This window comes from Megalops cyprinoides, chromosome 7 (assembly GCF_013368585.1).
Source record: "Megalops cyprinoides isolate fMegCyp1 chromosome 7, fMegCyp1.pri, whole genome shotgun sequence".
In the NCBI taxonomy this organism is placed as follows: domain Eukaryota; kingdom Metazoa; phylum Chordata; class Actinopteri; order Elopiformes; family Megalopidae; genus Megalops; species Megalops cyprinoides.
In genome coordinates, this window is record NC_050589.1 from 2,849,516 (window position 1) to 2,874,760 (window position 25,245).

General features: G+C 43.9%; 1 protein-coding gene across 1 annotated transcript in view; it reads left to right on the top strand.

The window, feature by feature from the left end:
* The first annotated feature begins 5,488 nt into the window (after positions 1-5,488).
* Positions 5,489-25,245, top strand: part of LOC118781345 (E3 ubiquitin-protein ligase TRIM62-like) — a 36,318-nt gene continuing 16,561 nt past the window's right edge. Inside the window, exons 1-2 of the mRNA XM_036534339.1 lie at positions 5,489-5,638; positions 6,398-7,007. Coding sequence (XP_036390232.1) covers positions 6,600-7,007 — 408 coding nt within the window. The 5' untranslated portion in view covers positions 5,489-5,638; positions 6,398-6,599. The remainder of the gene's footprint in view (positions 5,639-6,397; positions 7,008-25,245) is intronic.

Sequence of the window (25,245 nt, forward strand, 5' to 3'; positions counted from 1 at the left end):
CTTAACGTTCACAGTTTTGAACAAAGAAGTGGAATAGCTTTCTTACTCTTGTTTGACCTTTAATGTGAGAAAAACTGTCCGTGTGTGTGTGTGTGTGTGTGTGTGTGTGTGTGTGTGTGTCCATAATGAACAATCACATGCAACAACCAGATATACTGGCTAAAGGAGAGGTTGTAAATGTTGTCCAGCACTTCAAATATCTGGGTGTCCTCACTGATTCCAACTTGTCCTTTAGCGTGGTGGGGGTGGGTGGGCAGAGTGTTCCCAGCATGCCTTGCAGCAGTGTACTCTTCTTCTTCTTCTTCCGTTTTTTTAGTATGCTATTGTTTGATTGAAGGGCTGGCTAGAGCACTGGCACTGTCACCATTCTGAAACAAAACCTAGTTCCCCACAATATAAAAAAGTTTAAAAGTTTTACAGCAATGTCAAAAGCAATTTGATTATTTAAACCTATCAGACATCTCCTGCAAAGCTTTCTGTACACTCCATGATCTTCTTTGAAGCACTATACTGCATTTCCACAGGCAGGAGCAATCACACTTAAATCATTGTACACCTTCTACAAACAAATGTTAAAACTCCCTAAAAAGAACCAAGGAGTCATCGTCATTATAACATTGTAAAGAAATATAACTAGTTCACCTTTGACAATTTTATATTTTTTGCAGATGTTTGCCTGATGTAAAAAGTTATTCATGATGTGGAACCTCCTCCACTAAAAAGAGGTCTGTCTCTCTCATGGGACAATGCTAGAGAGACAAGGGCTTCAGTGAGGGGTGATTGTATGTTACAATTCAGGAAGACAGTTTTTGGACAAGCAGAATTCATGGTCGAGGCAGAGGAGAAATGGAATTCAATATCCACTCACATTAGAGAATCCAGAGGTTTCACAATTTTTACATCAAGACAATAAGTTTGACTCAAGACTACCCAATCATGTAGACACTAACATAATTATGGCCACTTATGCATGATAAATGTAGTGTTTTTATCTTCCGTCCTCGTTTTGTCTGATCCGTGAGGCCAAGCAGAAGAAAGGCGAACTAACAGTTGTCTGGTTAGACCTTGCAAATGCCTATGGGTCAATCCCACACAACCTCATCCAGGAAGGACTCGACCTCTATTACATTCCGGTGGCTATTCGAGACATGATCACCAGCTACCTAGGAGGGTTCATGGACGACCAGAGCTGTGGAGGCTGGAGCCCTTCCGTATTTCCTTCCTCTTGGTGCTTTTGGCTCTTGCTGAGATGCAAGTAGAGGCCAGTCGGCACAGACTTGAAGAAGGCCATCACCTTCATCAGAGAGGGAGCCGGGCGTTTCGCAACCAAAAGGCCAAAGCCCGATCTGTTGCAAACTCCTGGGATATGAGGGGCGATGCGGGAAGGAGGCTGCAGTTCCCAGAGGTGGTGCACACAACCCTCCGTCCAGATATTGTATTGTGGTCAACCGATGACCGGAAAATAATTCTGGTGGAGCTGCCGGTGCCGCTGCCGGCCCACCAACTGGAGAGTGTCGTGGTTAAGGGTTGAAACACTCAGTGAAGGCTGGGTACCACCTGATGACATCTGCTCCTGGCTGAAGGCTACAGTTACCTCTTAAGGTAACCGGACAATGCACCCCAACAGGTGTATGTAACAAATGAATGTTGTATGTTAAGTTGCCATGTTGTGCTTCCTACGTGTAATGTAGGCTATTTTACATTTACATTTACATTTATTCATTTAGCAGGCGCTTTTATCCAAAGCGACTTACATAGGTTACAGTTCTTTACAATGATTTTAAAGTCAAATTTAAAGTCAAAGTTAAATTTTAAAGTTTTGATGTGCCTCCTGCCCAGGGACTTCAGATGCAGTTTAGCTACATAGCTAAATCTGGTGCAACTAATGTGGTGTGCATGATCCCTAACCAATGAACTAAACTAAACTAAACGTATTGCTGATGAGGGGTGGAGAGGTGGATGCAATGATGCATGTCAAATTCATGACATGAATACTAACGGAAAGTGAAGGATCTTTCATCACAAATGAGTGCTAGAAGCAGTGCAACAAGGACGTGGGAAATCACTAATCGCTCAATCTATGGAGACATTAAAAAAGTATCTAGGGCAGATATTCCTCTGGATTTTGCAAGGGCCAAACTAGGTATACTAACGAAAGTTTTCATAAAAAGAAAGTGCATTAATCTCTTACAGAGTCGACTGACGGAGGCAATATAATGGATCGGAACTTTTAACAGCTCGCATTCAGGGTATCTTAAAATAGGATGCAAACTGGCTATAGTGATCTGACGCCTTCTAGTGGACAACATAAATATGAAAAATTAAAACGGACAGAAAAAGATTAGTCTTTTATTGTCTTTAATCTTTGATTAAGCGGAGGGTTTGATCACTGGTCCAAAAGCAAGCATTTATATTTGCATTCACATTTCATTTATTTTACGTGAGGCTGGAACCTAAGAAGATCACGTTTTTTGCTGCAGGGTCACCAATACGTAGAAATGCCCTTTTCATTCCGTGACCACGAAGATGCAGAAGAACAAACAGGAGTCTAAGTCTTGCCGATTTCAATCTAATATTTGCGATCGTAGGATGAATTTACTCTACTGTTCGAGCAAGGTCCTGGCATAAAGCGTTTAACCCGGGATTGTAAAATTATTTAATTGCCCATATTTTTCGGCGGCTGGCCAGAAGGTGTCACCAGAATATCACCTTACGTGCGTGAAACCTGCTCTGAGAAACTAGCGAAGCGATCTGTCGTGGCTTGAAAATTAAAGCACTCGTTGCCAAGGAAACCAGAGATAAAACTATTGATTGTACATAGAAGTTGAAATTTAGTTTAAGGGTATACGTTAGTGTTGTGGACTGGTATTGTGTCTGTCGTATACACTGCGTCGCACTTGCGATGTCAGTATTTTACTATATTTTGTAGTGACGCTTCTTTGTATGTGGTTAGTGGTCTCTTGCAGAGGTGGACACCCCGGCTTCAGAAAGTAAAAGTCCTGCCACGTATTTGTTCTATTCATTAACTAAACAGGGTAATTTCACTAATTAGCTCCTCTACCTGGCTGAAGGGTTGTGCTAATTAAGTTCAGCTGGTGTACTGCATGGGTGGAACAAATACGTGGCAGGACTTTTACTTTCCGAAGCCGGGGTGTCCGCCTCTGGTCTCTTGTTTGTGCAGCTTTTCATGCCACTTTATCACATGTACTTTGTTAGTCTCACTGGATAAGAGCGTTTACGAAATGACTGTAATGTAATAATGGGATGATGCAGTAATTGGGTCATTATGATCAACTCTTACCTGTGACTGAGCCATCTCTCTTGTACTTGTGTGTCTAAACAAAGTTTTAGACATACAAGTAGACAGTTACTGTACATTTTAGTGAGTTCTCGATGTAGAACACAGAGTTTCTGCCAAACAAACGCAGCTTACAAAGAATGACAGCAAAATTAGTTTGTGGGGTACAACAGTACTTGCTCAGTCTCACATTTTCTATCAATAATTATAAAAATCTAAATGAATTAAAACAAACAAAAAAAAACTATGGGTTTAGGTATGAAAGGGAATGGGGGGGGGGGGGGGGGGGGGGCACTGGGACGTAGTCTCACAAGACCCAAAGATTCACTTCCAGAGGAAAAACCTTTTTTAAATCGAGTCACACCAGATTTCAGCCTAATTGGCCTTTAGTATAATGTTTGAACAGTGGCAGGTGTTTGAACATGCAGTCTCTCCCTTCTGAGGATACTTCGGAGAAGAGCTGGCATGCAGCTAAAGAAGATACCTTGCTAAACTTTCTTTGTTGCAAAGTGCAAATATCCATGCTAGTTATTTTTTCTTCCCATACTGTTTAAAGGAATTAACTGACTTTGATTTTAATGCGAGGAGAAAAAGGGTAGCCTTGTGTACATGTATACATTTTTGTATATCGCCTTTAAGAGTCACGGTTTTCCTATCATAAAGAATAATTGCACTGGTTGTTCCAGTTTGCAGAGAGATAGATTTCCTATGCAACATATTTTTCAGAAACTGAATGAGCTATTATCCCTTAATTATTAAGAGAAGAACATTGCAAACATATTCTAAGTACATTCAGTTTATAAGGGATGAATAAATAATTGGACCTTACTCAGGGTGCAACATTACTATGATTTTCTGTTGGCTTACAAAATTGCTCTTTGTACGTTTGTTCATCTCAAATCAACATTATGTATGCTAGGGTTATAGATAACTAGACAATGGAGAGAGATGGTGCAAGCACACTGCTTTAGCTCCGAAAAGAGAGCAGGCTTTATTGTGGAGAACAGCAGAAGATGCACCCCCAAGAGATCCAACAATAATAAACTGCAAACTGACAATGGATGCCCCAGGGTATTGCACGCCGGTATTGTTTACCCATTTGTTGATACATTCATGCATTCTCAGATATAGGCTGGTGCAAACGTTATCACCGTCGCTACACCATATTACTTTGTATTTTAATTACAATGTGGATGTCTTTGTTGGCCCCTGTTGTGCCCCTAAACCATTCACGCATCCTTCATATTCTCACCCACAAATAATTCCAGCCCGGAACACATTTTGGATCTGTATTTCTTTTTCCCTTCAAAGTGGAATAAATACTTCCGTAATAGTAACGCTGAGTGAACATTTTGTTGGTATTCTTTTTTTAAACCGTGTAATTATTTCATTGCACAATGTTGCGTTTTTGCCATCAGTACTAATTTTATTGTTAGGCGACTATCTTATCTAAAACCTAACAAGGTACAAGAATTTAAACAAGTTTTTCATGATACGTTCGAATAAGAAATCAAATTTAGATTAAAAATCTCATTGGCAAATGCGTTTACCGCTGTTACAATATTGTTGTATTTATCGAGGACAAAATATTTGTGGAATTACGGATTAGGGATTTTTGTAGTAGTAGTACGGGTACCGCGGTTACTGCGAACTGTGCCTCTGGCCATTTATAAAGGCTTTTTTATGGACAACACGGTCGAAAATTAAAAGAACGGCTACATTAGTGGGAGCATCGCCAGCAGGTATCAACGCAAGCGATGACAAAATACGCACTGCAGGCGACAATGGCGAATCCTAACGTCACATTCAGTTTTCTCGCTTAGCATCAGCTGTTTATTTCGGACCCGCAAAGCATCAAATCCCAACGCCGAACAATGAGGAAGTCCATGATGTTCCATTATTTTTCTTACAGGGGGGGTCCCATCTCGTCACTTCGACATACTCAAAAGTAGATGCATTTGCATCACATAATCGCAATATGTGTTGAAAAAATCTCTTACTATAACATGACTACAACATATTTTTATGATGAAATTCCACTATTCTGTAAAACAATAAAAGGCCGATTGCTAATTCCAAATGTAGAAAATGTTCGCGACACCCACGGTGCGTGGATATGAATGATTGGTTCGTCCCATCGTTCTGTTGTGTTCCTTCCTGGTTAGACACGGGCACTTACTTGCATCGGAGAGGTGGGTATGGTTTCGACGGGAAGATGTGGAAGCGGTAGAGTTGACTGAAACGACTTAGGCGAAGAGATGTTCTCTGTACGGAAAACTGATAGGGATAAGAAAAAGTAACATACGCGTTGCAAGCAGTCGGAGCGACACAGCACTCAAAGTAAGTGGTAGCAAAGAGGTCAAAGTGGTCCCTTATCGGCAAGCATTGTTGAATTGGTCGGCAGGTTGCTAGCGAAAGAAGGTGCTCGACAACCCAAACAGCAAGGCGTTCTGCCAGTTAAATTTGAAGACCGTCAAAATTGTGTGTTTTGTGCAAAATCTCTTCTATGATTGACTCTACTACAGTGCATTGGTTGAATGTTGTTTAGATCAAGCTTACCTATTGAAATGACATCTCAGTTTGCTAGCTTGCTAAGTTTCCAGTAATGATAAAAGAGAAACGGAGCCAAGGCAGCTAACCTTAGTTAGCTTTAGTGACAGTCATTAATTAGCCTTCTTGTTTGAACGAATGACTCCGACGGTACAAGTTAGCTAACCAGCAAAGAAAATGATTGCACCAACGGCCTGTGGTCGTTTAGCCCCAAGCTTTATAACGACGCCTGTTAACTAGTGAAACAATATAGATGCTGTCAATCGGATTCAATTATAAAGTACTTAGCTAATTTAGTTGACTGGCTAACGTTATTGAATTTGATGTACTGGCTAACGTCACTTGTTTGCCAAATGTTTGCCAAAACTGGGGGTTGTGCGGGCTCCTAGCAGCCCTTTTATCGTTAAATTTTAGTAAAAACGACTGAAGCCAAGTGTTGCAGTTCGTTACAGACGCTTTGACAGTCTATGAAATGTTGTTACGTTGCTGTAATTATTTGTATAACTATCTTAGTAGCTCAACCATTGCCTTTTTGATCTTCATTTTCAGCGGAAAATACAAGGATCGATCAGGTTTGGGATTTAAATTCAGTAAGCGCTGCTCTGAAAACCTTCATGACCTTCCCATCTTCTGCAACTTGAAGACATTTTGCGGGACACTCGAGAGCTAGATAGCTAAGTTAATCTTGTTTGCTTAAAAACCATTTTGTCGAGACGTTCAAGGTAAATGCTTCTAACTGGTCATATATGCAATGGCTTGTAGTCTGAAGGACGAACTTCTGTGTTCCATCTGCCTGAGTATTTATCAGGATCCAGTTAGTTTCGGTTGCGAGCATTATTTCTGCCGAAAGTGCATCACGGAGCACTGGAGCCGACAGGAGCACCACGGGGCGAGAGACTGTCCCGAGTGCCGGAGAACCTTCACGGACCCGCTGCTCTCTCCGAGCCTCAAGCTGTCCAACATCGTGGAGAGGTATTCCGCCTTCCCCCTGGATGCCATTCTCAACGCTCAAAGGAACTCGTACCCGTGCAAGGACCATGAAAAGGTCAAGCTGTTCTGCCTCAGCGATAAGAGCTTGGTCTGCTTCTTCTGCGACGAGCCCGCCTTGCACGAACAGCATCAAGTGACCACCATAGATGAGGCGTTCGAGGAAATACAGGTATCTGTTAAGTCTCCTGCCCTCATGATCGTATTCTTATCGCAAGCGATCAGTATGGGTTTATCCAGATTTCAGTTTTATTATGAAGTACCTGAAGAAGCGTATACGTGTATGCTCACGTGCTGAGGTAATGATGGTGTGATTATTAAAAATTAATTTGCGTGTGCTAAGTGTCTGTACATTGCGTCTTGTCTGGCAGTTGCGATATTGGCCACCCTCACTGATTTCAGCCTGGAAATGCATTGAATTGCACAGCGCATCAGTCGGTAATTCCCTGAAACACTTGTTGAATAGGTCCTCGGCTGTATCCTAGATGGTGCAATATAGATGCCTGTTAGCGTTACTGACTGTACAACCACATTGGGCTGACACATCATAAATCAATTTAATTTGCCACACTGGTTCTAAAACGTAACGGTTCAGAGGACTACATTAAGACATCATGTTTCTTCTTGTCCAATATTCATTACAAGCCTGTGTGAAACCACCTCTTGTTTTGTAATGACCTAATCTTTCAGAAAGGTCCCTAGCATTCCAATTAGCACAGACTGCCTGTCAGGCAAATTAATGGTAATTACTGCCCAACTACCAGAAATTGGGGCATGCCCCCCCAACCCCCCCCCCCCAAATAGTTTTTTCAATGTTTATGTTAAGCTCATATACCTAAGTCATCGAAATGAGGCATTGAGGTACACTGCAAAATGAAAGCAGGCCTCTGTGTTGATGGCCTTGCTGAAACCTGAGTAGGGCTCACTCCAGATCCGCCGCAGGCAACACAGGGTCTGTGATAAGGGGCGCAAGTGTTGGCAGACGTCAGACATTTGTTTACAGAGGTGTTTTTTGTTCTTTTCTGAAGGGGGAGCTTGTCGTTGAGCTGTGTTTGAGATGGGCAGACATGCCCCCGTTGATATCTTCACTGAGCTCAGAGGAGCAGTGTCGTCAGTGTTTGCTGTCGGGCATCTAACAGCATGTCGGATTTCACCTTCAGACTACGTTTTGTATGTCTGCAGGCTTCTGTCTTTTACAACCGCGTCTGCAACACTCCCAGACTGAGGTAGAATGCCCTTTAGAATGCGTACAGATTAGAGTGAGGTTATAGAATCTGCGCTGGAAGTCAGTTTCAGGAGGTTAGGCTTTATTTGTATTCCAGCAGAATATCGAAGTGGAGGGAATATGCTCAGAGGCAATTTCCGACTCGGTGTTTGAATGAGGCCATCTTGCTTGATGTCAGCTCTTTCCCCTCGGAAGGAAAATGAGTTGCGTCAGAAAAGCATTGGAATGGTCTTTATTTATTTGTTTATTTTTTAACAAAATTATTTTCTGAAAGCATTTCACCTTTTTATAGATCTGGTTGCAATAGGTATTGTGGTTGGTACTGCTGTACCTATTTGGTTCAAGATTGATAGCCCCCCTGAAGTTTTTTTTGTTGGTAGTTTCAAGTTTTTTTTTGCTCTTTTTTGTCCTGTTCCTGCTTGCTTTATATCTCTGTCTCTTGTCTTTCTCTCTCACCCATAACACCAGACAGCATTGCCCAATTTTACACCAGTCTGGCACGCTTATTGGTCACAGTCCACAGATGTGCACAAAATATTTTTCCTGGTGTGGGTCCAAGGCCAAAGCTGAACATGTTTGTCAAACATGTGAATAACCTTTCTCAGCATTTACTCTTTTATCTCATACACGCTTATCAGGCATGCTCCCTATATCTGTACATGTTATGTCACCTCTCTGTCTGTGGACATACCCGGCAATGTCTTGCATTGTCACAAACCTGATATTTTTTCCTTTTATCATTTTTCACAGGTTTGCATAATCAGGCTCAAATACTGCTCATATGTCTTTAATAGTGTTGAGATCTACATGAACTGCATTCTGTCAGCTTCAGAGCAATGTCAATTAAGGTCGCCAGACATGATTTTCACTTCAGTGAAAATACAGTGTTTCATTTATCTCACATTTGGCATATAAGCTTGAACTGTTTTGATGTGTGCAAACCATTGGTCATCATCCCTCAAGGTCCCTGGACACGCTCAGAAGCAGGAGGGAAAACCCTCACTGCTGTCTCTGTAGATGTATGCAATGTTTTTTTCAAAATAGAGCTCTTCTGCAAATTTGATCAGCAGTCACTCATTCAACAAATATTTACCAGACTGCGGGTACTTCAGCTCACATTCACCCATCGTTCAGCTTAAAAGCCTTATGATTGCCTTTGACTGAATGTTTTTCATTTTAGCCACGTGTCTTCAACCTTTCAAAATAGTATGTTAAGAGGAAATCAGAAGCAGTAATACTCTACAAAGTGTAGAATTGCTGTGACGTGCATTTGATGAGTGGTGATTAGAGATTCAGCAGCTTGTTAAACTTTGATTTACTGTGATGAAGGGGTTAGAAAGGGTGTTGATTTCCACTGAGCTGATTTGTCTGAAAAAAAAAAGTCATAGCTGTGCAACTAGAATGCAGAATAATTGCTATAAAATGCTGCCTTATGTGAAACCATTTTTATTTTGATTTCATAAGTGAAATTCCCTCGGTGGACTCCATGAATGTAGGCTTCTGAGCTTCTGAAAATGGTGCAGCACTGGAACCTCAGTTTGCCTTGAAGGCATGAAGCACACCTCTACCTGACATCAAACGCTTCTCAACAAGCCGGATGCATTTCAACGCGTGGGCTTTCCATGGTCTGGGATTGGCTCTCAACCACAGGAAGCTATTTCTGAGGGAAATCCTCAGGTTATACTTTGTGAATCTTGGCAGTTATTGAAACCGTTTGTCCTGAGGAAACCCTCGCCCCCATCCCCCCTTGGTAAATGGGAAAAGTGGAGGCCTCTGCAGTTTTCTTCAGCTGCATTAAACTGTGGGTGCCCTTTTGATGTCAGTTTGAAGCTGGCAAGATTAACGGCCTCATTTTCTGGTGGCTTTAGATTTAGTTTGAAGCACCAGTTGCATGCGTTGTTGGTTTAAAGTGTAATTGTACTTCTTTCCATCAGTGTTCAAATATGAGTTACCAGTGGTGATGATTCTCTGTGCTCTGTGACATGAGAGGTACCTCTCTGCAGGCGGAAAGGGATCCTGGCTGAGTCTCTTTGCTGTTATACGGAAGTTAATTTTCAACAGTTTCGCCTGAGGTAATAACACCCGTTGCATGTGATTCTGAGAAGATGAAAGTGTTATTATTGTATTATGTATCGTATCATGTTATTTCACCCCTATAGACCCAGCTCTGACTTTTAAATACCAGTTAGCTTCAAAAGGATATAGCGTCTGCAATTAAGTGGATGGAATTATTAGTATATATTAAATTTGTTGGAAGCAGGGTTACTGTAAGCCTTTAACGTGGATTAAGTTCCTATGAATATGAATAAGAATAGACCAAGTCCTGAAATATTAGTCAATGCAAGCTGGAAATTTCACACTAAGCTTGACAGTACTGCCATTTCTGTTGAGATTTTTTTTTACTTTTATACTAAACAATCAGTTTGCTGGAATACATTTTGAGTATGAACGGTTTCATGTGGACCAAGCTAAGTGGCACAGAAAATTGTGGGGCTTAATGTAGCTTCCTGATATCCTGGAAGATTTCTAGCATGTTTCCATCTTTTGCAGGATTGGAAATGGCTCTCCCTGTGCACTGACAGTTTGATCTGTTCCAGTTCTTATTCTGAATCGGGTTACCCTACCTATTGGGACATGCCAAAAGGCTGCTCTCACTAACCTCCTTCCAGTAAAGCCTGGAGTCTATCTGCTGTGCATTGGGACTACTATTTCTATCCCTGTTTTGCTTCCTAGGTCGTCGTTTCTCAGTAGTGTTCTGTAGTGGTAAATATTTCTGCCTCGCTGTCTTGAGAGAGACCTAGTGTAACACTCTGCTTTTTATGAATCTTTTTTTTTTATCCTTCATTTGAAATTAGCATAGCGGATGAACCCTCTGCTAATCGGGCTCGTAAGTGAATCTGTGGCTGAGCTTTGATATTCTGCTGCAGTTGGGTCACTTTATTCAATACTAAAGGAGCTTGGCAGGTTGCACTGGAGATCTGTTTATGGACTGGTTTGATCATCTCTGCTCATCTCCACACATTCAAATATCCAGCCGCTGTTGGCGGTATTAATATGTAAAACCATCAGTAATATATTATTCCAAGGTCTATTCAAATTTCAGTGCATAGCTATTTTGATAAATGCGGAGTTGCCAGAGCAAGAGCTTGCGTATCCTGTTCTGCCGTTTTATTTCCCATGTTTGTACACGCAGATAAAACCGCTTGGAAACGTTGGGGCAGAAATCCTGAATGGGTCATTAAGACATCCGCGACTGGTGCTTCTTAGCTGTCTCTGAGCCTAAGATGATGATTTGCCATCGTCACTCATTTCTTGAGACGAACGCTTGTACCTAACAGCTGTGATGATGCTGGCATGGTTTAGGTTTTTTTTTTTTTTTTTTTTTTTTTTTTTTTTTTTTTTGCTGTGCATCTCAAGTGTAGGCTGGGGTTGGAGAAGAACCTCCTCCCCCCTGGGCAAGTTGTCAGATCTCATCTCAGACATTTTGCCGCTAAGCTCCAGCACGACTGTGATGCAAACGCAATGCTACAGTATAAACTGCTTTTGATTGCACTTTGGGACCATGGGGTTTGGGTTTGCCTCTCAGACAGTGCTGGTGTTTTCCTGAGCACGTTATGAACTGTGATGGGACCGTCCTCATGTTCCAGGGTGCAGAGACTTCAGTACTGCAGACCATGTCTGTAGCTGTAATTGGGGATCCAGCAGCGTTACCACCGTTGAGCATTCAGTTGCCATGTAGTGTCAGCTAAATGTGGCTGGGCATTTTTGAGCACTGCTAGAAAATCAGGTTAGCGATTTTACAGTGGGGCTGGTGGGTTGTCCGGACACAGTCCTCTCTCCTGACCAGATAGAAGGCCCTTGGGTAGGGTGAGGGACAATCTGCTGTCAGAGGTTTGTTCTTTTGGATGACAAAGTAAAACAAGGTCTTGATTCAGAATGGTGGTTTTGGTCCCCTGGCACTTATGGCAAAGAGCAGGGGTGTTATCTGATGTCAGATTCCCAGTCTTTCCATCTAATTATGTCCACTTCAACTGGGTAAATAAATACTTGCTTTTCTACCTGAACTGGATCAAAATGGCTGCCTCAAGTATCATCTCCCCTGTGGGTTTTGCACATTGGTGGTTGATGAGTTACTGCAAAATTCTGTGAAACACTTGAAATAGGTGGATTGCAAATAATTTTTTTTGAACATTCTTGCCTTCAGTAATCGTGAACACATCACCAGTGTTGGGTCCTGCCTTCCCCTCGGTTTGCTGATAGTCACTGCCTAAAATTTCAGTCCTCCGGTCCAAACGTACTGTGTCAGCTGGATGTTTGAATTTGTTTTTGCTTCAGGCATCATTGGGGTTTCAAAGGGAACTTTACAGGCAACTCCAGCGTGACTTCCAGAGAGCCTGCTGTCAGTGCTTTAATTGGATTGGCCATCTCTGTAAACATCTTATTCTGCCATTTGGATATTCTGGTAATCAGGATTGGGCGTTACGGTTTGATCAGTATGAGACATGTGGACATGGGAATACTTGACATTTTGTAGAAAATGACATTTTGCGAAAGGCACTGAGTTGTTTTTTTTTTTTTGCCAAGAGATTATGTGCAAAAATCTGTAAGTGTGTATAATAATGGGAATATTACTAAACCCTGCTGTCCCAAAGGCTTTCACGGCGCTAACTATCGGTTGCACAGAATTTTCTAGAGCAGGCACCGAGATGTGTGAGGTGTAATTTCGATGAGTGCTAGACGAGTTTGACCGCTGTAATGTGTTTCCTTTTTTTAACAAGTGAATTTCTGTGCAGTAAAGGACGGGGTGCAGCCAAGGCTACAAAGGCAAGCTCTTGATTGTGATCCATTTTGTCACATGGCTGAATGGGATAGGAGCATTTGGGGTTGGAGGGTATAAAAAAAAAAAAAAAAAGCAACACTTCCAGCCTCTGAGCCCGCCTCTGGGCCCACTTTCCCTGCCATTTGATGTTAGTCAGTGTTATAGAAAGAAGCAGGCCTATAGCTGCCAGTTTACCCACAAAGCAGGAAGCTTTGTTTAGAAACTAAACTCAAAAGAGGGCTTTAAGGGAGAGGAACGGGGAAGGCGTCGGCCAGCGCTTGAGAATCCGTCTGCGTGCTCTCAAACCGCGAGCTTGCTGGCACACAAGTTCCCCAGAATGGGAATCCTGCTTAGAGAGCATGAGCAATTTGTCAGATGAAGCACTGGATGTTGCAATAATAGTGCAATGTGAAGATGCTTGGTGCTTTTTTCTCTTTTTGGTTGTGTAATTACTTTTTTTATTGGGTCAAAACCAGAGTATTTTTGTTTTGTAGGATAAATGAAGGGAGTAAGATTTGGGTTTGTTTCTGCAAATTATTTTATTCCCAGTCGCATGCAAATCTTCTTTGCTTCAACTGCCCTCCCCCTCCCAAATCTATCCCATCCCTCTTTGCGTCCCACTTTACTTCCCTTTCACGCTGGTGAGGTACCTCTCCGCATTAAATGACAGTGCTCAAGGTTATTTCGCTCTGTGCTTTTGGAGCGGTAGACACTGTGTTTTTGTGTATTTTGGTTTGTGCAGTTTTGCCCGCTGTCAGGCCTGCTTCCCATGGTTTGGCTGGGACCCAGCAGTGATAGGAGTGGCGGGTGGCGATTTTGTTCAGACAGACACAAAGCTGCTGACTGCTGACTCCATACCTTGCAGGAAGGGGTTTTTTTCCATTGGGGAAATTTGGGGAGGCAGGGGGCCGGGTAATTAAAGCTCTGAAAGTGCTCTTTTGCATATTGGCAGCACCCATGATTCCAAACAGTGTTTCTTTTTGAACAAATATCTCAGCTTTGGTTACCCTTTCCACGGAGAAGTGATTGTTGTGCCATTTTAACGTTATACCCATAGACCCAACCAAGCAGCGTGTGTCATTGCTATGTGTATTTCATGCAGTGGCACATTAAAAGGTTCTTCCAGCTGGCTGCACCAGATAAACTGTTCCTTTTGAGCAAGTGTCATGTGTTAACCTGTCTGTGCCCTGTTGCTGGAGAATTTGGAATATCAGACCATGGCTTCTTTCTTTTGTCCTGTTTCATGTTGACTGGGTAACCAGTGCCTTATCAGCTTTGGGTGTGCACCCTCCTATTTTTTTTTTTTTTTTTTAATGCAACCGTTTTTGGAATCTGCAGCAGTACACATTAGCTTCATCTCACCATGACAGCCTCTGCAGGAGTGCAGGAGCGCTGAAACGAGACAAACGCAACCCTCAAATGCGCTCGCATGCAGCCAACAGCTATTTTTTGCTCAAAAAGACGCACGGTGCATCTCAGTGAAGTGGGTGCTCGTTGGACAGGAGGGTAGGTGCTGATCCACTGATGTCACGTGGGCATTTTGCAGGCACCTGGAGCTACCCATGCTGTATCCCTGGCACAGTGGAGCTATTTTTTTCTGCTGCTATGGGCTCCCAGTCCTTGTCAGCATATGACACAGCTGGGTTCGAGTAAGGCCTACAGTCAGGATGAGCGCCTTGCGAACTGAGCCACTTGGAAGTGCCCCGCCCGCTCTTTCTAGTGGTAACTGATACCGTGCTGTTGTGTGCTGCCTGCTGAGACAGGTATACCTGACGCTGACTTGCCGATCTGGAAGCATTTTGAAGCATTAGTCATTAAAAGTTTTCAGGATGAGTCAGCCTGTTGAGACAAGTGAAGTGTGTTTCTCCCGATCCCCGAGTTCCTGGCCCGAGTGTTACTATTCGTGAGCAGATGTATCACCATGCCGACCTCATGACCCGAAACATTGATGACTCTGCGTGACCACACCAACCTCACAAGGGGTTCTGGCCAAGGTGTTCTTGGCAAATGTGCACTCCTCACACAAGAACTATATTTTGAAGTCTAGTTTGTCACCTACAAATAAGCGTATACGTATCTATCAGACTGTATTCTGTCATATTTTGATGTACCCTGGTAGCTCCATCCCGAAACTTGTAATGGACGGTTTTCATCTGCCAAAAGCTTTTATGTTTGCATCTCATGTTGTATTTCCTCCATAAACACCCAATCAAAAAAAAAAAAAAAGAAACTGCTGTCAGAATTGCTGTTATCTTGTACATATTCATTGAGGAGTTTTTGTTGCCGGGTTTGCCTTGCCTTTGTTGTTTGATTTATTTGATGCGTGTGCTTTATGGGCTTGAAGCTTTTAAGCTAATGAAATGTCACTGTTGTTGTTTAATCGATGCCGTTGGAAGCTCAGCAAGATCTGCCGCACAGAACAAATGTGAGTTTGTACCACCTGGTGAACCTAATGACAGGTTAATTTCTGAGAGTCCTGGTTACCAGCTTGCCTTGTACTCATTTTTTAAGCAGCTTTTCCCCCTGCTGAAGTCGAATTGACATACACAGCAGAAATTCTTAACCCAAGGCTGGTAAAAGTCAAGTTACATTTTTCACTTCATCCTCAGGGACCTCGCAAACAACATGGTGAGCGTTCAGTCTCCCTAAATCTAAAATATCCATCCGTGCTGTGCCTTCAGACTGCAGAGCGTTTTGTGTTTTAAGATAGCTGTGGAAAATCACTTGAAGTCACAAGTCACGTCAGCATGAAGTAAAATTTTAATTGAAACATTTCTGTTTCATTAATTTAAGCAGCCAGTCCCAATGATGTTTATTAAGTCACATACGTGCATAGCTGGCCCATTTAGGCTTACGGTCAGAACAGACCATAACCCAGCACTGTTTGGACTGTGTAAGGTCCAATTTCAACCCTGGAAACAGTCAATCTCCTTTTGCTTGTGGCTATACTGGCCATTGACAGAAAAACACATTTCACTCAAGTAGAAATTTTGATACAGTAACTGAACTGGAATTGCCTAATCCATTCTAAATTTAATTAGAAATTCAAAACCTATAGTTTAGTTCTTGCAGCTGGTAGTCTGAAAGGATGTTATTTAGAATAACTACCGTGGGAACTGATAAGTTTAGAGAACCAGTCAGATGTAGCATTTTACAATACATTTGCATAACGTCTGAAACAGAACCTATTGTCATGGCTCACAACCAAGTATTTTTTTTTTAATAACCCAAGAGTTACTTGTAAGAACATGCCTTAAAATGAACTTAAATGATGATACAAGCACACAGTAGCAGAATTTTTAAAAAGCATTCTTAATTTAGAAAAAAAAAGTTATAGGCTGAGCCAACAGTAGGCATGTTGTTTGCACTTTTCTTAAATCTACTTGAATGATGTATTTTTTTTTTAAATGTGATTAAGTTGTCATTTTATTTTTAATGTAGAACGAGGGGACGGCTGTGCACAGTCAGAATGTAAAATTGTGGTTTTTGTTCTCATCAGCACAATCTGTTCCACTGCCTGCAGCTTGCAGAACTTGCCAAGCAAGGGAATGTACAGTGGCTTGTTTTAAAGATGCTCGGGTTGCACGGAGCAGGAATTAATGTGCTATCTGGAGGGGTATAAATTGCTCATTTAACGGGTGAATCTGTTGCATGTCTGCGATAATTCCAACAGCTGAGGTTGACTTGTACTCCTTCCCGTGGCTCTTAAGACAAGGATACCCATAGGGAGGGATCAGATGGGGCTTTAACACCAGACTGCATTCAGATCTACCTCAGTCTAGCCAGGGGTTTTTTGTCACATTTACAGTAGCATCAGCTGTAACTCCCCCTAGCCGGATATCTTGGTGTCTCTTGGTTCACTCTCTGAAACAATGCCCAATGTACCCAAAGCGGTAGTGTTGGGTGTGGATATTCAGGTGTTCTGGGATGAAGAAATTTGGGATGTTTTCAGCTGCGTGTGCATACCATAAACAGAGTAGCTAGGTAAGGTTTTTATGACCAGGAGTAGTCATAGCGGTAGCGGTTGAAGACAGTTTGCGTTGTTTCGCCGGGGAGGGCTGGTTTCATCGGCCAGGGTCCGCCTGTCTTTCCACTATGCAGTTTCACTTCCGGGTCCACCTCCAAGATTCTGTTTTTCTTTCACAGGTAGCAGAAACATTAGAAGAAGTAACTTTTTTTTTTTTTTTTACCTCCTCCACTTCCCGCATTCTGATAGCTAGTTTATAAGCTACCTTTTACAATGGTACTCTGCCATTCATACAAACTCCAGACAGCACCTGCGGTGGAATTTGTATTCCTGCGTTGCATGGGTTTCAGTTTTTTCTGAATTTCCTAATCCATGCATGCTTTTCAAACAAAGGAGAATAACAAACTAACTAGTCAGACAGGACTTTATTTGATTTGTCACCTGGCAGTGGTGAACCGTGCCGTTGCCTTCAGCTCCTAGGATCTGCTAACAAAGAAGCGGTAGATTTGTGTGAGCAAGTTGTATTGGCCCAGAGTTCACGGAGACCTGCAGGACTGAACGGTGGGTGCTATCACGTACAGGGTACCCCTCGAGAGCTCCCTGCAGGACGGTGTCACCCCGTTTCGGCTAAATTGAATGAACACAGAGTTTCAGGACTGTCCGCCCTGTATGGTTACTGCCATAGCAACGGCAAACACAGATACCAAATAACCAGGAGTGTGCGCATGTTTGATTTTCAATCTCCCGCATTGTACCTGTGACCGGAATGAGCGAGTGAAGTAAACAGCTTGGAGAGTGAAGGAGGTTGGCGGGCTGAAACTGAAGCTGATGGGCAGCTGATGGTACTGAATTGCAGTCGGGGGCAAAATTTGTGCGTAGCTTCCGAGGATACCAGCAAGCAGACTGAGACCCTGGCTAGCTAAACCAGGAGAACTGGTTAGAAAACAGTACGATTATTTGAAAGGAGGCTACATCAGGTGATTTCACACAAACTAGACACCTGTAGCGTGTGTTTGTTTTGAACACACACGGCTGTGCTTCATTTGCTGGGAATGGCTCAGGTTACAACGGTGTGCTTGTGAAAGTGTACGCTGTGCCAGTGATGCTACTCCAGTGAATATTATAGGCGTGCATCAGAAAGCGGTTGATATTCAGTGTAGTTGGTGCTATAACTTTTGTGCGTAAGCTTTTCCTGATGCCAAGCCACGATTTCAGATAACAGCACATTAGAGGTAATCCTTGACTGCACTGTGCTGGTGATGTACATCTTATATGTCGAAATACATTGGTGTTAATATGTAAAGCTGTCCTCATGGCTCAGCCTAAACTGTGAGGAGTGGGACACGTGATTTTTTTCAACAACAGGTTGCAGACTGATCTGTCTTGGTGCAGTCATGGTTTTGAAACCAGCCCCTGTTTTCCCAGAGCAGGAAATGGAGGGAGCAGGTGATGGAAGAGTGAGGCTTCATAAAACACATGGTGGGTGGAGCTACAGTGTGCTGTCAGTAACTGTCTTGCATGGACTAAAAGACTTCACAAAGCACTTTCAGCAAGTCATTGATAGCGCATGATGACTCTAGCCAGGCTGGAGTTTATGACACCGCACCCTCCCACCACTAGTGGGCGCTGTGTAGTCCACGGCATCTCTGAGGCATTAACCCCAGGCTGAGCTGTGACTGGTGATCTCTGAGACTCCCTCGCCTTGCTGCTCTCTGCCTTTGCCCTGAGGAAAGCGCTCCAAACTGAGAAGGCAAACTGCTGAAAAAGGGCTACAGTCCAGCGGGCAGCATCTCTCTCAGGACCAGAGAGGCAATGGAGTCTGCTTGTGGTTGGAAGTTTAAAGTCATCAGTCCCCTCTGCCCATGTCTCCTTTTGATAGCATCTCCAGGAGATTTCTTCTCCAGCATATATTTTTTTTAATTTATCTCTTTCATGCTTTCCATCATGCCGTTTAGACATTGGTTGTTGGCCATGCCGTAAAAAACACATTTTTATTATTATTAGTAGTAGTAGCGGTAGTGGTGGTGGCAGTAGCAGAAGCAGAATTAGTAGGCGCAGTAGTCATAGTAGTGATAGCAGTGGCAGCAGTTGTAGAAGTGTTTTATTATTATGATTATGATGATTGTTATTATTATTGCTGTTTTTGTTGTTGTCATTATTGCTGCTGCTGTTAGCTTGGCAGACACCCATATGCAGAGCGACTTGCTTTGTGTGCATTTCGCATGTGATCCGTTTGCACAGCCTGATATTCACTGAAGACGTTCAGTTCAGGAGCCTTGCTCAGGGGCAGGAGGACAGCGCCTGCGTTTGGGTTTTGCAGTTCAGATAAATTGGAAGCGAGAGGGGAAACCATCAAACGGCAACCTGCTGTGAAGCCCAGTCCGGGGCAGGCGGGATGGACCAGTCGCATCCGTCAGCTCTTTAACCCTTTAAAACGGGGGCCCGCTGTTGTGCCGGCGCCTTTGTGAAACCCTGGCTTTTGCCTGTGGCTAGGAGCGAGTTTGACATTCCTGCCTGTCACCTCGCTGCTCGCTTTCCTCCTGCCTGTTAGAAAAGAGCCCCATTTTTTTCGGAGCCTCCGTTTGGGTTGTAACAGATCAAGAGGTTCATGTAAAATGTCTGTCCAGTTCAGCATTGTTTTACTCCCCATCGAAGAGGGTTGTAAGTTAAGGCAGTGGGTGTCCCGAAGCCAGGAAAGAGCTCATACTTCAGCGCAGATCTTTTGGTTTATGTCCGCATCAAGGTTATATAAAAGGCAACTGTTAGCACTCTGTGTTTATATTTGGCGGCATGAAAAGCAGCATCTCTCCATTTACTGACTAATCTTACAGCGGAATTCGTGGAAACGGTGAGTCAGTCAGACAGCTTGAGAATGACGCCAGCTCCTTTCTTGAGCTCGTTCTTTACCTTCGTGAGAATCTGTTTTTATTTTCCTTCTTGCGTTCACTGGAAAAGCCAGCGGCTGCCATTTTAACGCTGAAACCGAAAATGGAACCGACGCCCTCCAGAAGAGTTACGCGAGAGAGGTTTTCCCCCGTCCTCCTCCGTAGCTGTGTTTCTGGCTAGCCGACTTCACGGAAAATGGCTTTCCAGAAACACCGCGCGTTGATGCACGTCAGTTCGTTTAGTTTACGCTTTCAGTTCCTCCTGGGAGGGTTTGTGTTTTGCGTGGTGCGCCCCCCAGCGTGTACCTATTCCACTACTCCCTCCGCTCATCCCAGGGGAGAAGAGGGCAGTTTGTAATACAGCAGCAGCCGACCCCAAAGCCTCACTGGGCAAAAGCAACACAACAGCACCACCGCAAGCGGCGGTTTACGCTGCAGAAACGGCTCCCTCGGCTGGACGTGTGATGCCCAGGTCTGCAGCAAGGTAGCGTGGTGTTGAGAAATCTGCGGCTGCGCAGCCAGCGAGCTCCGTGCCGAGGCGCACGGCCATCTGTTCTCCGCTGGTGCTAATCCGCCATTAACGCCGTTTTCACAGCCCACTGGAGCACTGGAAAAACTCCCGCTAAAAACTACCCGCTAAACCCTCCCTCCTTACCGCATAGCACAGGGGAAGGAGAAATCCTTTTCTTCGTATCATAAACCGATAATGACCTGTGGAAAAATAATCGAAAGGATTTGTCATCTCTCCCCCGCACTACTCACCCCCCACCCCTCCCCCAAAACCCCCCACAACCCACACCAGTTGAGTCATTGGGCTGCAATTTAAGTCTTATTTGTTGACATTTCTTCATAATTATCGATTGGGAGGGTGTAGATAGCCTGGGGTATGGGGGTCATTACATTGTATTGATAGAGCTGATGGCCTGCAACAGGTTCCAGGGTGGTATTGTGGCAAAGGATTAGTGAGCCATCCTTGAGCTGTTCTTCACTTTCCCTCCTCAGCTAATCAGTTGCATTTTGGTTATATCCTGTAATTTTTTGTTTATCCCTCATAATATGTACACCTGATAAAGCACATTGTACGTAGGGAAACCCCACTAAGGCCTTAAATCAAAATTTTAGTGTCTGACCTCTTCAGTACATTTCGCTTTGGTTTAGCACTACAGCCTTTCTATTTATGCACTGCTGGAATCCAGCCATTTGAGCATTACCAAGGGTGGGTTATTTTGCATGCTTATTCTACACTTAATCTGAGCACATGTTCCAAAAAAAAAAGTATTTGCTGTGCACAAACAGTCCAGTTTGAAGAAACCGTGCTGTGTCTTATTTTTTTAAAAAGACGTGCTTTGATTTTGTGTGATTGCTGTGTCTCTCGGTCCCAGCGGAAGTGATCTGCATGGCATTTACGCCTGGGCTATGTGGGACACGTGCGCTGTGTTTTAAGGGACACAGGGACAGGAAGCTGGCTGCCTGCATTCATCATCGGCGTGACTCGTCCTACATTTTAACCACTGGAGGAAGCAATCCGCATCACCTCTTTTTTTTCTTCTTTTCATCCTTTTTAGGGTTTTTTTTTTTTTTTTTTTTTTGCACAGGCCTATTTATTTTGACCTATATTGAAATTCCACATTCAGTCTGCGAGTTAAAACAATAACCATTTTTTGTCAACATATTGGTGCTGCACAAATTCGTACTAACAAATGCCGTAAGATAAATATAAGTTGTTTCCACAAAATGTTCTAAAAAGTTATCATCAGTGGGGCTAGTGGTGTGAGCTCTTTCATTAATATTTCTAGTAGAAACAAGATTTTTTTATCTTGTCTTAACTGAGATGGTTGTATGGCAGATATCTGAGAGATTTCATTTTGAGAGAAGGCCAGTATTTTTGACATACTGGCAGAATGTACCAAGAATTCACAAAGATCCACTCAGCATATCACTCATTCATGCAAACCCAGGGCTTGCTGTGTAACATTATGATGCATGCTGCAATAAAAAATAAAATGTACTCTATAATCCTACATTGTTTGCTAGTGATAAGCGGTTATAGTCTATCAGTATTTCACGTACACATACGATTAATACACTGTAAAGGTCTTCTGCACTTATTACCATAGTCCCCGGCAGTAAGCATCTCCTCTGCTGTCAGATCGATATAATCTTTCCTCGAACAGCCTCTGGAAAGAGGTATGTGACATTAGGAAGATGTCCTTGGCTTTTTTTCTGCTCATAATAAGAAATGTCAGATGACAGCGATGCACTGGTGGGGTGACCTGTGGAAGTGTTGAGGGGTGGGGGGGTTCTCTCCTCCCTGAGTGCAGGGTACAGCACCTGCCTGATTTCATGCCACCACCAAAGAGAGGGAGAGAGGGAGACGGGGAGAGAGAGAGAGGGAGAGAGAGAGATGGATATAGAGGGAGAGAAAGGGGGGGGAGGGGGGAGAGGGCCACAGTTTTCAGTAGGGTTGGGTACCAAAACCCGTTCCTATACGACCGGTATCTACTGGACTGAATCGCAACGCAGATTTCAGTTTCTCAATTTGGTACCACTTAAATGACTGAGTCAGCTGTCAACTGAAATATTTTCCCTCTGGTGCTCCGAAATGGACGTCACAGTACTGTAACTGTTATTTATTGTAGTTGGGTTAGGTTTTATTTATTATGTGAATTTATGTAAATTTGCGCGTACGGTCACACTGGTGTGATTTGGCGTTTAGCGCGTATACTAAAACTGGTGCGATTAGAACACTAGATTGGAAAAATTTTAGCTAATTTTAGCTTTGAGGAAACAGCGATTTAACATTAAAAAATATAGTAAATGCTAACTGAAAATTATGAGAAGCTTAATAATGCTAATGAAAACGTAACGAACCATGTAACATAACACGCGCACTACATAGCATAAAATAAGTTATGTGCGAAAGGGTTAAACTGTTAACAGTTAATATATTGTTGAATTTCAAGTTCAAATTTGCCTTAGCAATAAAAAGCCGTTCTTTAATGTCGTCGGCTGTCGTTTTGTGCTTTTTTTAAGTATTGGTTCAGGCACTGTTTAGGCACCAGTACCGTTTTAAAAGTATCGCTTTAGCACCGGTATCGGAAAAAACTCAAACGGTACCCAACCCTGGTCCTCAGTAAATTACTGCAACCACAGTGCCACAACCTGCTCCCAGCAACAATCTGTCATAACTGAACCTCCGGGAGGCACAGCAGCAGAAAATTAAATTGAAACTAGACCCAAAGGATGCAGGGTCTTCCACCATGACTGTTCTCCACTCCTGCCCTAAGGAAAATTAAAGTCCATTAAAAACCTGACAAAATCAACAAGAAAAAGAAGATCAAAGTTGAAAATAAATGCATTCTGTCTGGTGTCCACCACACACAAAATTCATGGTTGTGTGATTTTTTCTTTTCTTTTTTGATAAATAACATTCTGTGAACATTCAGACTGGAAAGGACTATATTCAGGCCAGAATGGTGTTGAAAATAATAGAAATAATGATAATAACAGTAGTATCAATAATGGTAATACTTTATATGAAGTGTGACATTGTGGTTAAGGAGCTTGTTTTTGGTTCTCCTCCCTGGCTGGGCTCTTGTCCAAGGTTCTTAACCCGGATCAAACTGTGCACATGAGGAACTTGCAGCCAGAGTCATGCCGCATACTGACGTGTGCCAAGCAGAATCATGACGACGATGATGATGATGATGATGTGTGAAGATGACTGAATTTTACTCACATCCTTGTTTTTTATGCTTGTTTTACACCGTCCAATGGCCTTAAACAACTTCTGTAAGTTTTAACACTAAGGCATTTTTAAAACACTATTCATAGGAAGGTCCTATCTCCCCCTCGTGTCACATGATCCCGCATGAAGGCTTCACATTTGCATTACAGTTTACATGTTACATTTATTAATTTTGACAGTCTTATCCAGAGCTGCTCACAAAAGCTGCATTGAGAGGCTGGAAGCCGCGGGGCGCGGGCAGGAAGTGGGCCAGCGTGGGTTACTGGGATACGGGCTGCGTCTTGGAGGGGGGGGGGGGGGGGGGAGGTACTGTCAGGATGGATAATCCCTGCACCCCCTGCCCCTACAGGCGCACGGCCTCCTAATCCTGCCAATCTCCTTTCAGATGTCTATTAATTAGGGGACTTCTGGGTATCAGTCTCCCTACCCTCTTCCTTAAGCACTTTTTTCATTTGAGGGCCCGGAGGGAACCCTGGTGAGGGTTGATGTCGAGCCCCCCATTACTCCACGGGGGGGGGGCGACATGGCTGTCCGTCTCTGATACTCGCCATGCGGTGTAATCGATGTTCAGGCGGTGCCTTGTTGAGGCTTGCCCGATCAATACCATTGCCTCTTTGATGGCACCTGGTGTCTATCAGTGTGTGTCTGGCTTAATGAAAGGACTGCAGCCCTGTGAAGCAGACAGCTATGCCGAGGCTGCCGTACTGTGAAGCATATAGCTCTGCCGAGGTTGCCGTACTGTGAAGCAGGCAGCTCTGCCGAGGCTGCCGTACTGTGAAGCATATAGCTCTGCCGAGGCTGCAGCCCTGTGAAGCATATAGCTCTGCCGAGGCTGCAGCCCTGTGAAGCATATAGCTCTGCCGAGGCTGCAGCCCTGTGAAGCACATAGCTCTGCCGAGGCTGCAGCCCTGTGAAGCATGCAGCTCTGTGAAAGGCGGGGCAGTGCAAAGCCCCACAGCATTGCAAAACACACAGACCTGTGAGATCTCTGACACTGTGAAGGCCAGAGCACTGTGAAGGCTGCAGCCCCGTGGCAGCGTGAGATTGCCAGTAGTGTTGTCTGCAAACGTGTGAAGTCCACGGTGTTGTGAAATGTTCTGCACTGTGAGCTCTGTGAAGCCCGGAGCACTGTGAAATCTTGATTTTTGTGTGCTGTCGAAGGCGAGTGCAGTGCTGTGAAGCAGGCAGCAGCACTGTGAAGGCACAGGCGGGAGGCTAATCTCAGAGCCTCTCCCCAGAGCCACAGCGGCCGCGGTCTGAAGCACCCGGCACATCCTGTACCCTGCACGCGAGGATCGTCTGCTCCACTTTCCCAGCTCCGCGAGCTCGCCGCGTCCACCGCACGCAAACGGTGAGATAATTTCCTCTGCGGGCGGCTCGTCCTTTTGAATCGAGGTGCAGGCTGAGCGCATTATGTTTGGACAGAGGGCATGTATTTTTAAACAGGTGCTGTCTCTGCGCTCGGGCGCGACTGTGATTTCGCTGTTCATCCCCCATGTCTGTGTCAGCACCGCTAATGGTTTTAGCTGCCGGGACCCGCGGGGGAGATTCGAATGCTGTGCCAGGCGCCGCCTCTGGGCGCCTCTGCCCGTCAGCCCGGTCACGCACGCCCGCTGCAGGGCGACGCCGACGCCACTGTCAGCCTGCAGACCCGTCTTTGTGATGGAAAATACTGAGTAACCGTACACTCTATCCACCCACGGGCTGAATATCATCAAATTACCGCGGGTATACCGTAGCCCGCTGGCATTCTCCTTTCACTGTCT